Raw genomic sequence first — 16,403 nt, 5'->3', positions numbered from 1 at the left:
CTTTCAGTTCTTTTGGATATGTACCCAGAAGTAGAATTGCTAGATCATATGGTAATTCTATGTTTAATTTTTGGGGAGGAACTGTCAAACCTTTTCCACAGTGGCTTCTTCACTTTACATTCCTATGAGCAATGCACAAGTGTTCCAATTTCTCCACGTCCTTGTCAACACTTGTTATAGTCTGTTTTTTTTTTTTATTAGCCATCCTAGTGGGTATGAGGTGGTAACTCATTGTGGTTCTGATTTGCATTTCTCTAATGATAATGCTGAGCATCTTTTCATATGCTTATTGGCCATCTGTGTATCTTCTTCGGAGAAATATCTGTTCAAGCCCTATGGCCATTTTTTAGTTGGTTTCTTTTTTTTGGTTTCTTGTTGTTGAGTTGTAGGAGTTTTTAGTATAATCTGGATAATACTCCATTTCAGATATATGATTTGCAGATATTTTCTCCCACTATGTGGGTTGCCTTTTCACTGTGTTGATAGTGTCCTTTGATGCACAAAGGGTTTTTTAAATTTTTTTAAATTTTTTTTTTTTTTTGCGCTACGTGAGCCTTTCACTGTTGTGGCCTCTCCCGTTGCGGAGCACAGGCTCTGGACGCGCAGGCTCAGCGGCCATGGCTCATGGGCCTAGCCGCTCCGCGGCATGTGGGGCCTTCCCAGACCGGGGCACGAACCCGCGTCCCCTGCATCGGCAGGCAGGCTTTTAATGACTGTGCCACCAGGGAAGCCCGGGTTTTTTAATTTTGATGAATTCAGTTTATCTATATATTTTTGTTGCCTATGCTTTTGGAGTGTCATATCCAAGAAATCATTGCCAAATCTAATGTCATGAAGCTTTCGCCCTATGTTTTCTTCTCAGAGTTTTGTAATTTTAGTACTTACATTTAAGTCTTAGATCCATTTTGTGTTAATTTTAGTTTATGGTATAAGGTAAGGGTCCAAAGTGATTATTTTGCACAGGGATATCCAGTTTTCGCAGCCCCGTTTGTTGAAATTTGAATTGCCTTGGCACCCTTGTTGAAAATCATTTGACCATATTTGTGAGAGTTTATTTCTGGTTTATCTTTTCTGTTCCATTGGTCTATATGTTTGTCTTTATGCCAGTATCACACTGTGTTGATTAATGTAGCTTTGTAGCAAAATCAGGAAATGTGAGTTCTTCAACTTTGTTCCTTTTCAATAGCACAATGTTTCAGATATAACGTTAAATGAAAAAGGCAGGACATAAAATAATATTAATTAGAATGTAAAAAAATAGGTTTTTATATAAAGTCAGTATTAGGAATGATTACATAAGAATCAAACTAGGGTGGTAGAACTATGGGGACTTTTTTTCCTTATTTTTAAATTTCTAATTTTAAATGTATTTTGGTACCAGTAAAATAATATAAAATATAAATGTAATTATAATTTACATAGTAGAAAAGTGGTGTGTAAGTATATGTTAAGATAGTTTAGCCTTTAAAAATGTGAATAAGATATCAATATCAATGTAAATAATGTTTGTTCTTGACTCTTCAGTGCCATAGTAAATCCTTCTAAAATGGATTAATAATATTTTTTTAAAAAATATTTATTTATTTGGTTGTGCCAGGTCTTAGTTGCAGCAGGTGGGCTCCTTTTAGTTGCAGCTCACTGGCTCATTAGTTGCAGCTCACTGGCTCCTTAGTTGCGGTACGTGGGCTCCTTAGTTGTGGCACATGAACTCTTAGTTGCAGCATGCATGTGGGATCCAGTTCCCTGGCCAGGGATCGAACCCAGGTGCCCTGCATTAGGAGAGTGGAGTCTTAATTACTGTGCCACCAGGGAAGTCCCAGGATTAATAATATTTTTGATATTATTGTTACATAGCTAATGCATGCCTTTTCAGTTGTTATCTTAATATTATTAAAGCCTTGAGCTTATTATTTAAATATACTAACAGATAATTTTTCAAAATCATCCTTTATATAGTCACTTCAAAACCTCATTAATATTCTATTTTTGGAAGCCATTAGGAGTGGAACAGAAATATGTCTTATAGGTAGGCAAGCCTACTAATGATAAAGTGGAAAGCATTTTTGCTCACATCTATGGTAATGGAACAATTTCTCATACCTTCAACAAAGAATCCTTTACTTTCTGCAGGAAGTGCCATCTTCAAGTAAAACCTGTTATGAAGTTCTAGTTATGAGATCACATGTAAGCATGTTGGTTTGGAACTAGGAGAAGGAATTTGAGACCAAGAGATAGTAGAGCTAATTTTATAGAGAGGTCTTTCTCAAAACTGGTATTTATCAGCATTTTGCTATAGCTGTGAAATGAATTCAGTCTTTTAGTTACCTAGACTTGAAACAATTATTCTGGTTTATTATACTTTATCTTTTAAATATAAAGTCCTTTCACTTTTTCTTTCAACATATCAGTTTTAGCAATCCTTACTTCTTCATTTTTAGTATGCTCTAAGCACTAATCTCACCCTGATTATTGCAGCAGCATGTTCATTTATTACTTTGTTTCAGTACTTTTCCAGCTCTCATTAACTGTATTTTTCATATTTCTCCTCTCCATTATATCTTTTCCTAACTTTTTGTTATCTAAATGCTGCCTCTTAATGATGTTGCAAATTCCTGGAGGGCACTGGCTCTAGTTGACATTTCTTTTATATGTTCCCTAGGTTTTTTCTCATTGCTCTGCATGCTGGAAACTTGTAATAAATATTGTTTGAAAAAAGTTTTCCTTCATTTCAGGAGTGGCAATGTGTACAATCAAAAGGTTGCTTTTTCTTAGAAGAAGATGGTGAAATCATTAGTCATCAATATAGGATGCAAATAGCTCAGAGATCCCTGGTTTATCTAACAATTAAGCCATTAAACCTGAGTCAAGCTGAAGGCAAGTTTAAATTTTCTGTATTTTTTTAAAAATATAAATTTATGCCCACTTTGAAAATACTTATGTATTTGATGGTTCTAGTTAGTGAAGAAAATGATCTGCCTAAGAAACATGTGGTTACATATTGCAATACACTTAAAGAAAGTCGTTTGTACATTGACTGTGTTGTCATATTATGCGAAGAAAGTAAATTGTTTGGACATGTTTAAAGTATTTTTCTTTTAATTTATTTAAAAATGAGAACAAAATGTTACCTGGTTTCCTTTTGACATAGAATTAACTTTTTATCTGCTAATAAGTCTTTAGCTTTTTCCATTTATCAATTTTTTAAACTAATATGCATGAGACAACTTCTATAGGAGCATAATTTGGGACAAATATGAACTGCAGGTATTTTTGAATACCTTCAAAGTGCCATGTCATATGACTTAGACAATCCTTATTAATAATTTTCATATCCCTGGTAATATTCTTTTTCTATACATCAATGCTAGATAAAAATTAATAATTTCCTAGTGTCTACAGTGGTTATTACATAATTTTTAATTAGTGAAAAATGGCTATATGGGTGCTTTCCCTAGATATCCTTTTAATGTTATTGTTCTAAGTATCAATCTTTATTTTTCTTTTATTATGTTTACATATAAACATCTACTTACTAGAGGATTCTTCCCCACTTACATTACTTTTCCCTCCTAAAGTAGAGATTCTGAAAGTTTTCACTGTATATATTGTAGGACACTTACAACATTTGGTAAATGATACTTTTAATTTTTTTATTTTAATTTTTTAATAAATTTATTTATTTATTTTTGGCTGCATTGGGTCTTTGTTGCTGCACGCAGGCTTTCTCTAGTTGTGGCGAGCGGGAGCTACTCTTCGTTGAGGTGCGTGGACTTCTCATTGCGGTGGCTTCTCTTGTTGCCGAGCACGGGCTGTAGGTGCGTGGGCTTCAGTAGATAAGATATGGCACACGGGCTCAGTAGTTGTGGCTCATGGGCTCTAGAGCACAGACTCAGTAGTTGTGGCACCCAGGCTTAATCGCTCTGCTGCATGTGGGATCTTCCCAGACCAGAGCTCGAACCCATGTCCCCTGCATTGGCAGGTGGATTCTTAACCACTGCGCCACCAGGGAAGCCCTGGTAATTGATACTTCTAAATGACAATTACAATAGTCATTTTTCAGATAAAAGTATCAAGATAGGTCTGCAAATTCAATGTAGTTGTTTATTCTCTGTATTCTTATGAAGAAGATTTTTTTCATTTATTTATCAAATATTTATTGAAGACCTTATAAACCAAGTATCATTTTAAGTGCTTAAGATACAGATACATCAGAGTACAAAAATTACAAAATCCCTGCCCTTATGAACTTACATTCTAGTGGAGGAAATAAACAATAAATAATAAACATAATAAATAGTAGGGGATTCCCTGGTGGCACAGTGGTTGAGAGTCCGCCTGCCGATGCAGGGGACATGGGTTCGTGCCCCGGTCCGGGAAGATCCCACATGCCGCGGAGCGGCTGGGCCCGTGAGCCATGGCCGCTGAGCCTGTGTGTCCGGAGCCTGTGCTCTGCAACGGGAGAGGCCACAACAGTGAGAGGCCCGCCTACCGCAAAAAAACAAAACAAACAAACAAAAAAAACCCCATAATAAATAGTAAATGACATGGTGTGTTAGAAGGTGATAAGTGCTATGGGAAAAACGTAGAGGAAAAGGGGCATTGTGAATACGAGGGAATATGAGTTGCCATTGAAAGGGAGTATTAGTGTATGCTTCATTAGAGGTTGACATTTGAGCAGACTTTGAAAGAGGTGTATTAATTATCAACTGCTGTGTAACAAACTACCCCAAAACTCAGTGGCTTAAAACAATTAAACGTTTGTTTGCTTATGAGCAGTTCTTTTGGTCTGAGCTGGGCTTGGCTTTTCTCTATAGGGCTTACTCATGCATCTTTGATCAGCTGCAGGTTAGCTGGTGGCTGGCTTTAACTGATCTTGGCTGGGCCCTTGCCTTTGTATGGGTTTCAGCTGAGACAACTTGATTCAGCCTTTTATAGTCTCTTACCCTCTAGTAAGTTAGCCTGGACTTGTTCTTATGGTATAACAGGACTCTAAGAGAGAAAGCAGAAGCACCATAGGCCTGGGCTCAGAACCAGCACATTACTTGTGTTACATTCTGTTGTGCACAGCAAGTCAAAAGGCAAGTACAGATTTACAAGGTGGAGAAATAGATTTGATATCTTGATGGAAGAGCTACAAAGTTACATTGCAAGGGGTTGTGGATACAGAGAGGGATGGCCATTTTTGCTGTCTTCCACAGGAGGCAAAGGAGTAAGTTTTGTGGATGTAGGGCTGGTGGAAGGGGATGGGTGAAGAGTGGAGGAAGTGACAGGTAGAGAGAATCCTCTGTTCAGAGGCTCTGAGGTGAGAGTGTGCTTGGTGTTAGAAGAACAACAAGGTGGCTAGAGTTGGTATACTGAAGTAAGTAAGGAGAGAGTGTAGGGGCTGAAGACAGGGAGAAACAAGGACAAAAATCAGGTAGAGTTTTGTTTTGTTTTTTGCCATAATGAGAACTTGGACTTTTAGTCTGAGAGAAAAGAGGAACCCTTAGGAGGCTGCCATCAAGATTTTCTCTTCATCTTTGATTTTCAGTAGTTTGAATATGTGCCTTGGTGTTTTGGGGGGTTTTTTTGTTGTTGATGCTGTTTTTGAGTTTTGGGGAGGTTTTTTGTTTTTTGGTTGGTTGTTCATTTGTGTTTATCTTTTTGGTATTTATCCTGCTAACGGCTCTCTGAGTTTCTTAGATTTATGGCTTGTTGTCTCATTACTTTTAGATAATTTTCCATCTTTATCTCTTCTGCTCTCTCTTTTCTTCCACTTATACACCTGACATCTCGTTCTCCTGTGCACCACCACCAATAAGCCAGTGCTTGCATCTCATCTCTCCTTGGAGGGGTCTGTCTTTCCTTGGATTTCAGGCTGCTTGGTTGTCCTGTGACCTCAGCTCTGACAGGTTCAAGAAATGTTATAATTTTGTATTTCATGCATTTTTTCTCATTGTTAGGGTGGAAGCAACATTCTTCCAACTTTCAACTGCATTAGAGGATTTTTAAATAGAGATGGAACATAATCTGACATATTTTAACAAGAGCAGTCAGGTTGCTGTATTGAAAGCTGATTGAAGGTACAGAAAGCAAGGGGTCCAGCTAGGACTCTATTGCAGAATTCTAAGAGGGGACTGGTGTTGCTTTGAACTGGGGTGTAGAGGGTATAAGAAGTAGAGATTCTGGATATATTTTGAAGGTCAAACCATAGCATCTCCTGAGGCTTCGTTATGATACGTGAGAGAAGGGAAAAGTTAAAGATGATTCCAGGATTTGGGGTTTTAGCAACTGGAAGGAATGAGTTACTCTTATCTGAGATAGAAAAGAGTATAGATGGACAGTTTTTTTTTTTCAGATGTTTGGGAAAGCCAGTTTTAGACATAGAAATCCAAGTGGAAATGTCAAATAGGCAGTTGGGTATATGGGTCTAATGTTCAGAGGAAAGGTCCTAGCAGGAGATACAAATTTTGGAGTTAACAGCATATAGATGATGTCTAACATCTCTTCCTCCTATGCTCCTTTACAGGTAAGCCAGTGCTTGCATCTTCTCTCTTCTTGAAAGGGTTTGTTTGTCCTTGGATTTCAGCCTACATGGTTGCCTTGCAACCTTAGCTTTCTGATGAGTTTAAGAAAAGTTATGATTTTTAGAAAGTGTGTATATAGAGAATGTTTCTAACAATTTCATTGTGTATAGGTATATGCCTTATTGCAAATGCTATGATGTTTATAAAAATGGATGTGTATTTCTAAAAAAGAAATCCGAATGGGAAAGAAACCACTACTTTTTTAAATAGGAAAGAGTAAGTAGTGATTGCTTATTTTAAGATGTTTGGGTTTTTTTGTTTATAGGAAAACCATCCCCTTGGTTATCAGTTGATACTGCCTTGTATATTCTTAAGGAAAATGAGAGTCAAGCAAATCTACAGCTCATGTGTTTTACTGAACTACGAAATAGAGAGGTATACATATTTATTTTCTAATGTTTAGTTAAAAATATAGTATGACCTCAAGTTTGAGGAAAATAATCATTTTTCTATATATTTTAAAACTTTTTATCTTCCCTTCCAATTAAGGTATATACAGTAATCACTATTCATATTACATATGTTTTATTAATTGTGAAGGACTTTTTCTTATTTGCTGAGATTTAAAAATTGAGGATTGATTGGCCATTTTGGCTTCATAACTTATAAGTGTGACATTGTACTTCACTTTCCTCTTTTCTAATGCCCTGATACCCCACATGTGAATATTTTTTTGTTATACTCAATAAAAATGATCGATGCCAGTGGATTTTTTTCCCCTAAATACAAGCAATTCAAGGCTTTGAAAAAGTTCCTCTAGATGTTTGTCTTACTTATACTACTATTGCAAAAAAGAAAAACTTCAAGATTACTATCCTCAGGCTTGACTCATAGGGTCCAAAAATAGATTGATCTGAAGAAATGCTTTCAAATGATTTTATATGTTGCCCATGGGGTTGTTCTGATCTTTTCTAATTATATATTTACTCAGAGGCCAAATATGTGAGGCAGATACATAAATGTGGCTATTTGTTTTATGAGGACTACAAAATATATCTGCTACACAATAACAGGAATAATACTATTCAAGGGCTTACTGCAATATCATATTTAATCTTTATATAGGCCCAACGACAGACAAACATTTCCCTGATGGAATGTTATATAAAAGTCTTTATTGTTGGCTTCCAACAGACAAGAATAGTTATAGGCAAGAAACAAATAAAATGACAGCAGTTAATGTTTTGATTAAACTCTTCTTCAAAACTGACTACAAAGTTAAATTCAAGATAAAACATTGTCTAAAACAATAGCTTTCCCACTTTGTTTTGCTTAAAATTACTTTCTTATGAGATTACATGTATAAAAATTTAGTACATAGCAAGCCTATAATAAAATTTGAATGAGTTTCTATTTACCTCTTTCCTATAGGCCTCTGTTTATCTTTAATATGTCATATTTACAAAGGACTTTTAGTTTTAGTTTCACAATTATTTTCTTTAAGAAGAGTTTTGTGCCCGTGAAAGACTTTCCATTTGCCAACCACTGTGGCAGTTCAAGTTTATATGTAGAGATAAGGGAGGTTCAAGGGATAACATATATTAGGAAACAGCAAGAACTGCTTTTCATTCCTGGATATCAGTCAACATCTGGCCAATCTAAAAGATTATGATTTCCAAAAGATGGGTTTGGTCAATCTTTAGTTTTCAAAATGGCCCTCACTTTTATTGGATTGCTTCTTTTATCAAAATAGGACATGGTCACTTTAGGATGATTATGGTTCCTCTGACTTGTGAGGGTAGAAATAGGGCCGAACCCAGAATTTGATTGAGCAACTTTGTTTTGTATATGAGTCCCCAGGATGACCTAAAATAAACCTGGAATTGGAAAGGAGTTTTAGACACAATACCAGACAGAATTCCCTAGGTTATTCTGTGCTGAAGGGCAAATGGCTACTTGCTTAGATATTATACACGACTAGGAAATGCTTAGGTTTAATATATTTGACAGAGACAATCCCTAGGTTTTATAGGAAGCCATTGGGCTCCAGAAAGCACCTAGAAGGTTCATAGAGGGGTGCCATTTTGCTTTTTCTTATAGAACAGGAGAATAAAATGCTTTCCTATACAAATGTCTTGGCACTCATTATAAATATCCTGTGATGGAAAAGAATTTTGTATAAGGTAGGTTTATCTGGGACTCTGCCTTCTTGTTTTATAGTCCATATTACATAAATAGTAGTAAAATTCCAGTGCTTTTGTCCACATAATTGTATTTTTACAAATATGGCTAATTCATACAAATAGTGAACTCTTTTAAAATATATTTAATTTTTATGTTGTGTCATAGCAATCTGAATTACAAATCATATGTTTATATTTGAATCAAATTAGGCAACTATAACCCAGAAAAATTCCTCTAAGATTTTTCTCTTTGCTTCCTGTTGAAATATTTGCATAAAAAACATCTTTGAAGATTATTGGGAAGATTTAGAAGTTATATAACTTCTAACCTGTTACAGCTTTAGGCATTTGTTTTTAAAATATATAAAGTACTACATCTAATATTATTAGCCTTACCATTAACAAAAAGATTTTGAAGCCTATAAAACATTGATAGAACCATAATAGAATTGGTGAATATTGGTATAAAAAGAAACTGTTTCTAATGCTTCCCTTTCATAAGAAAGATTAAAAGTCATTAAGACTCATGGTGGTTGTTTGTTTGTTTGTTTTTAAAATTCTTTTGGAAAAGATGTTTGGGTGGACTGGTGAACTAGGACCTGGAATTTACTGGTTAATTCCTTCCACAACTGGCTGCAGGCTAAAGAAAGAAAGAAAACCAATAACAGAAGAAGCCCAACTTGTATATAGAGATGAAACAGGGGAATTATTTCTCACAAAGGAATTTAGGTAAGTTTTGTTTATTAAAGTTAAGAGCTATAACATCTAGACTGGATATATATCAGTAGCCTGTCTTCCATCCTTTCCTTTGGCTAGCTGCAAATCCCAACCCCACATTCTAATCAATAGCTCAACTCATACACTAGGCATCTGAAAGTGACCTTCTACTCATAGGTCTGGGATTGCCATTCATTTCTGGGTTCCATACATTTGGCAAGTCAACTTTAGTTGTGTATCTACTGATTTCTCATCCACTAGAAATAGGTCCTGCTAGTTGCACTATTGACTTAGATAGCTATCAAATGTGAAATCCAAATAGGGTAGTTCTCCCATACCATACATGTACACAGTAAGATCTGGCTGCAGGTAGAGAGGAAGAAGAAAGTAGATGGACAAAGGAGAAAAGAAGAAGGGAACTTCTCTTTGAGTTCCTACTACATGTTGACATGCTGGGGTTGCTTTGGAAACTTGTTTATGTCATGTAATACTAGACTGAGTAACATATATATTTGGATACATTAATTTTATCATTCACAAATATTGTTTTTTATTTTATTCTTTTGCATTATGGTTTATTATAGGATATTGAATATAGTTCCCTGTGCTATACAATAGGACCTTGTTGTTTATCCATTCTATATATAATAGTTTGCATCTGCTAGTCCCAAACTCCCAATCCAACCCTCCCCCACTCTCCCTCCCCCTTGACAACCATAAGTCTGTTCTCTGTGTCTGTGAATCTGTTTCTGTTTCGTAGATAAGATCATTACAAATATTGTTTAATGCCTTTATATTACTTCCTTTTGAAAGTTATCCTCATAGAAACCTTTTTCAGTCTAGTTGCCTTAGAGACAAATAATTTGCTATTTTTTGTAATTTTAGGTCAACTTTATCAGATATATTTGAAGTGATTGATTTAGATGGAAATGGTCTTCTCAGCCTTGAAGAATATAATTTTTTTGAACTGAGAACAAGTGGTGAGAAATGTGATGAAGATGCTTGGGCTGTCTGCAGAGGTAAGCACTTTTCTTTTTCTTAATGGTTATGTAAAACATATATATATATACATACACACACCCTTTCATCCTTAAGAAGTGAAATGTCAAATTTCTCCATGGAATATTATAGCAATTGGGACAGTTTAAAAGTAGTAGCATTGTTTGTAGACCATAAAAAATTAAACATTTATTTTCCTTAAATTGGTAGTTGGTGTAGTACTCAAGTTAAAAGAAAATGTGAATTAATTAATCATAATTTCTATGTTCTTTGGAGCTTAGAATGTAAAAAAGTTTGTCTTACCTCTGATAGCAAAGGAACTGAAGTGGTTGAGAGACCCAAACTGCGCCCAGGAGAGGGCAGCAAAGAGCTAATAGGCTAGAGTTTTACTAAAAATTAAGAGGTTTCCAGGAAGTCATTTATATATCTTAAGAATTCTTCTGTTTTTTGTATTTGAGTTGAATTAAGAAAGTCCATCGATGGACGTATAAAAGCCAAAAATGGTAAGATAGGCAAAGAAAAATACTGAGAGCGAGGCGAAGTCAGTTGTCACTTGCGAGGAGTCTGGGAAGAGGCTAGAGCTTGTATATTTAAGCCAAGGACTAAAAGGTCAAAGGGGAAAGCCAGAAAGCCACAGCCAACTATAGATCACAGAACAAGAAGTTGAGGAGGCTAGAATGCAGTCAGGAGAGAGATTAACTCACATGTTGCTGTCACTGGGGTAGTAATGTGTCCTAATCCTCTGGTTCTTGAAATGGTCTAAGCTTAGCAGTCAGTGAGCCAGAGAGGAGTCTGATAAGTCTGTTTATCTAAACAGCAAGTAAGGTAGAAATATTATTAATATAAAGGTTTTTAAAAATACATCTCTTTTTAACTGACAGTTTATATACTGTAATCAGTAACAAGAAATGTATATTGATTTATAATAGTAAACTTCAATTAACAAGATTGATAACACACATAATAGAGTATTCTTTTTAGGAGGATGTGATCATCCTGTAACTTTAATGATATAATATTTTGATTCTCTTTGTTCCCTTGTCATATATCAGTTGAATATATTTGTATGAGTATTTTCTGAGTTCTCTATTCCACTGATCTGTTTGTCTCATCTGTCACCAGTACCACACTGTCTTGATTACTGTAGCTTTAATGTAAGTCTTGAAGTTGGGTATTAATAAACTTTAAAAACTTAATGGAGAATTGATCATTTTAAGTTTTAAAAGTAGATTATTGATAGTCTCTATAGCATAGTATCTAGGTACATTTTTCTTGAAAGTAATAATTTCTTTGTATTATATATCAAATATTAATTTTTTTATCTTGCTTTTCTACTTAGTAGCTCCAGCTTCCATTTTAGTGGCTACCATGTCTTTCTATGATCTAATTTAATCTACATTTACTTTTTTTCCTTACAAAAGTTATGAGTCACTTTCCAAACTCTAAACATTTAAACTATTAATCAGTCAACCAGTTTTAAGCAGTTATGTCTCTGCCTCTTTTCTCACAGTAATGTGTACAAAAGAGATATCTCAAATAAGAGTACCCATTTTCCTTGGGTATATTACAGATGGGAGTTGGAAAATAAGATCTTTCTTTGTTGTAGGACAATTAACAGAATGTAATCTAAAATGAGTAGCTGTTTATTGTCTATATTATAGAAACATTCAGGAATTATATATATCTAGATATTTCTTCATGAATTTATGCTTATAAACAATGTTAAAATGGGTACTTAAATTTGTCTGGGAGATTCGTGGACTCCAAAGTGTTCCCCATTATCTAACAGTTTTTTAGGGACCAGTGGACAATTCAGTTAAAATTAAAGCAGTTAAGAATATAGCAGTCTCCTTAAACCTGGCACCATCCACATTTCCCTTTTGAAACACCAGTAGTTTGGGGGGTATTACATCAAATTCATTTGGGTTTAAGTGGCAAGTATATAAGAAGCATTTTAATTTTTGAAATACAGCCCTGGATTTGGCAGCACATATACTAATTTTTGAAATATATGTCAGTATATACTTTAGATAGGCAGGTTGGAATTTACCCAGAAAAATTAAAGTTTCCTCTGATTTTGGAATATATTTGTACTATTTTTGACTTCAGCTCTTGTTGAAAAACTAAATCATGCACTGTGACAGTGCTTTTTGTGGAAAATTAGAACAGTATGTCTCAAACATGTTTTGAGTCATTCTTATTTCACTTTTGTAGTGCTCACAGATTCCTAAGGCCTCTTTTAAAATAAACATTTGTGAATACTAATATATAGTAGACATTTTAGTAAGTGTATGAATTTTTAAATTATGTAAGAAAGAAACTTCTGGTTGTTTTGACAGAGAACTTCGATACAAAGAAGAATGAACTAACAAGACAGGGCTTTATGAATCTGAATCTAATGGAAGCCAGTGATGGAGAAGGAGATCCTTGTGACCTTTGGGTAACTCTGCACTCAATGGGCTACAATAAAGCTCTGGAACTGACAGAGGTAAAACAATCTTGAAGTTTTTCAGTGGGTTTAATGTACATAATATTTTACCCCATGAGCATTTTCCTGACACAGGACTTTTGAATTGGGCTCTAAAATCCTTGAACTTCAATACATGAATGAATCCTGGGTACAACAGTATGTTTCTGCTAGTTTATACAAGTTCTTACCTGAAATTTAGTTACTGCCAACATTTAAGTAATTCAGGAACAACAGGAGTTTGAGCATATGATGTGCAGGAAAAAGATTGGTAATATAAAAAATTATATTTCTTAATTGGCAATGGCTATTTGAGTTGCTAAAATTTCATTTCTATTCAGAGACTCTTTGTCCTAATAGAATAAAGGCTCTCATATAATAAGGAGAATATGTCTGGATGAGAACTGGAATTCTGATCTTTTTACAGAGGTACTCCTTGGGTTAATATTTGTAAAACACTTGGAACAGCACTTGGCTCATAGAAAGCACTGTGTATGTATTAGCTATCATTATTATTATTTATTAACATGATAAGGTATAAAAGTTGAATAAGACTTACAATAAACCAGAGGAATAATAAAAATTAGGCCTATTTCTTAAATTGTATCTTTTTGTGTCCTTTAATAAAGTTTAGAATAAAGATTTAATAGTTTTAGACCACACAATTAGATAACAATACATTTGTTTATAAATTAAAAATAGTATCTGTCCTTTCTATAAATAAATCAACCTCAGAGGGTAACACTACCACCAACAAATTTTAAGTTTTGGGTGTATTGAGTCTTTGGTTTAGTTCCTAGTTTTGACATCATTTAACATTCCTCATAAATTTGTTTTCTGAGAAGTTCTCTGTAATTTTTTTTGCCATTTCTATTAATAAGAGGTGAATAGTTCCAGTAACTTTTTACATCCTACTTTAACCTAACATTTAGTGAATCTCACATTTTTAAGCATGGTGCAAAATCAGCATCTAATCTGTGAATAATATTGTGTCTGCTACACATGCTTTCACTTAACAAAGGAATTAGTTAAGAGCAAATTAAGACATTTTATAACATTTGCTGATGTCGTTGACTTCTGAAGTCTTAGGCAAGAAGGATTTCTGAGACAAAGATCTTTTTATTTAAATTTTATTTTTTTATTGAATAGGTAATATATTCATATCACTGAATGTTCCAAAGGTTAAAAAAAATAATTTATACAGTGAAAATGTCAAAGGATGATGAGACCACCACTCAGTAGCTGGAATAAAAGGACAAAAATGAATTGATTGCTTACTACAAGGGAGAGCTATCTGGTCAGGTGCAGTTTCTCTATGCAAAGCAGAATGTTCATCTTATTTATAAAGTGTTTTGGGGAAGCATGGTTACTCAGGTGAGACTGTTGACTGGTTGGCACTCAGTGGTATATTTATTTACATGAGTCTGTCTGTGACTGCTTGACTTTCAAAAGTGAGGAGCCAACACTGGCTGACTTACAAAAGTGTGTTTATTGAAGTGAGTTGTTGCAGATCAACTGAACAGTTTTAAAACAAGTTTCTGGGGAGAGAGATCAAGATGGCAGAATAGAAGGATGTGGATCTCACCTCCTCCCACAAATACATCAAAAATACATTTACATGTGGGCAATTCTCACAGAATACCTACTGGACACTGGCAGATCTCATACAACCAAGAAAGATCACCACGTAACTGGGTAGGATGAAAGAAAATATAAAAAGGAATCGGGATGGGACCTGTAACCCTGGGAGGGCGCTGTGAAAGAGAAAAGGTTCCCTCACCCTGGGAACCCCCTTCACCAGCTGGGAGATCAGCCGGGACAGAAAGGGAGATTCAGAGGCTCAGAGTGCAGCAATAGGCTTGCAGCAGGCAGAGCAGAAAGAGAACAGCACGGATGGTCCTGGCCACCTTGCTGAACACTCCAGCCTGAGATGCGCATCTGTTGGTGTGCACAGTGACTGGGTGCTGAAACTCGGGCTTCAGCGGACAGACCTGGGGAGGGGACTGGGGTTGGCTGCATGGAGACAGCCCAAAGGGGCTGGAGTGTGGCCTGGGCCGCAAATGGGGGTGTGCACGGGATGAAGCCTAGGTCCGCCATAGAAGCCCCGTTGTTAATGCATGCAAAGGGAAGGGCAGGGCCCTACACTAGCAGCCTCATTCTCCAGTGACCTCACAGCAGGCGCAGCTCCACCTCCATGAGCTCTGGGAGCACCAAGCTGCAGTTGCCCACATGCAGAGGCAGAGCTGAAATCTGAGCCAATCTCCAGGGGCTGCTTGACTTCAGAAGCCGGGCTGAAATCTGAGCCTTGTCCAGAGGCTTTGCAACTTTGGTGGATGTATGCTGCCAGCACCTTTGTAAGCTCAGCACCTGTGGGACATCTGTGAGGATTACTGGTGCTCCCATGGCTGGGGCAGGTCTGGAGTTAGCAGCTGTGGGCTTTGCAGGCATGCACATGCGAAGGCAGGGCCAGGGTCTGCGCTGATTCCCTAGTCCCCACAGTGGGTTCAGCGGCACGACTATATGTGAGTACTGTGGGTCCTGGTGCCTATGAACACAGTACCTGAGGGACATACGGGTTGATTGCCTGCAATCCCATGGCTGAGGTGGGGCAGAGGGCAGTGCCAACAACAGTGTACTTTGTGAGCACACAACAAGTGACACACGACACCAGAGCACACTACCTTGTGGACAGCTCCCACAGAGGAATACTCAGTGGCTCTCCCAGCAGAGATACTTCAACCCCACCTACCCCACACCACAGCTCAGAAATGGATCTGGGGACTTCTACTTCCAACAACTGAAGAGCAGACCTTGACCCTGACAGGGCTATGACAGCCACAGAGCAAAGAGGAGGCCCTGCTCAACATCCAGTAAAGGCACTGGTCACCACAAGTCCAATCACACCCCCTATCAAGGGGATAACAGCCAGCACACACTGAGGAAAAATGTGGCAGGCATCCATACTAAAAACAGCCCTCGCACCAAAACTATTAGACTCATGTAGGCTACACAGGAATACTCCCACATAAAAACAGCCCTTCATGACCACTCCTAAATTCAGAGTCAGAGAAGTGTAAGTAGAATGAAGAATCAGAGGAACTACTCCCAATGAAAAGAACAAGAGAAAGTCCCTGAAAGGACAAACAATGAAACGGACCTCTCCAGTCTATTAGATCCCAAGTTCAAAGAGGAGGTAATAACAGCACTGAAGGGGGAGTTCCCTGGTGGTCTAGCAGTTAGGATTCAGCACTTTCACTGCCACGGCCTGGGTTCAGTCCCTGGTTGGGGAACTGAGATCCTGCAAGCCTCATGGTGCAGCCAAAATAAACAAAACAAAGCAACAACAAACACTGAAGGAATTAAGAAAGCCTATTGATAGAAATGCAGATCACTGTAACAAGGAACTAGAAACTATAAAAGAGGAGCCAATTAAAATTAGAAAACTCACTTGCTGAGATGAAAGCCAAGGTAAAGGCAGTAAATAGCAAACTAAGTAATGCAGAAGAATGAATAAGTTATCTGGAAGACAGA

The 16,403-nt window shown here is 36.6% G+C and overlaps 1 protein-coding gene across 3 annotated transcripts in view; it reads left to right on the top strand.

Annotated features, from left to right (window-relative positions):
• EFCAB7 (EF-hand calcium binding domain 7) overlaps nt 1–16,403 on the top strand; it is a 51,936-nt gene that overhangs the window by 20,749 nt on the left and 14,784 nt on the right. For 2 of the 3 annotated variants that reach the window (XM_089921520.1, XM_022581238.3), the window contains exons 7-11: nt 2,733–2,874; nt 6,832–6,941; nt 9,261–9,418; nt 10,292–10,425; nt 12,745–12,893. In XM_089921520.1, the coding sequence (XP_089777646.1) occupies nt 2,733–2,874; nt 6,832–6,941; nt 9,261–9,418; nt 10,292–10,425; nt 12,745–12,893 (693 nt within the window). The remainder of the gene's footprint in view (nt 1–2,732; nt 2,875–6,831; nt 6,942–9,260; nt 9,419–10,291; nt 10,426–12,744; nt 12,894–16,403) is intronic. The other variant, XM_089921527.1, reaches the window with a different exon arrangement.

The sequence above is a fragment of the Delphinapterus leucas genome, chromosome 1 (genome assembly GCF_059928025.1).
Source record: "Delphinapterus leucas isolate spDelLeu-1000000601 "Yukka" chromosome 1, BTC_Dleu_Yukka2, whole genome shotgun sequence".
Classification (NCBI taxonomy): Eukaryota; Metazoa; Chordata; class Mammalia; order Artiodactyla; family Monodontidae; genus Delphinapterus; species Delphinapterus leucas.
The sequence above is the reverse complement of the archived record's forward strand: the minus strand, read 5'-3'. Positions and strand labels throughout refer to the sequence as shown.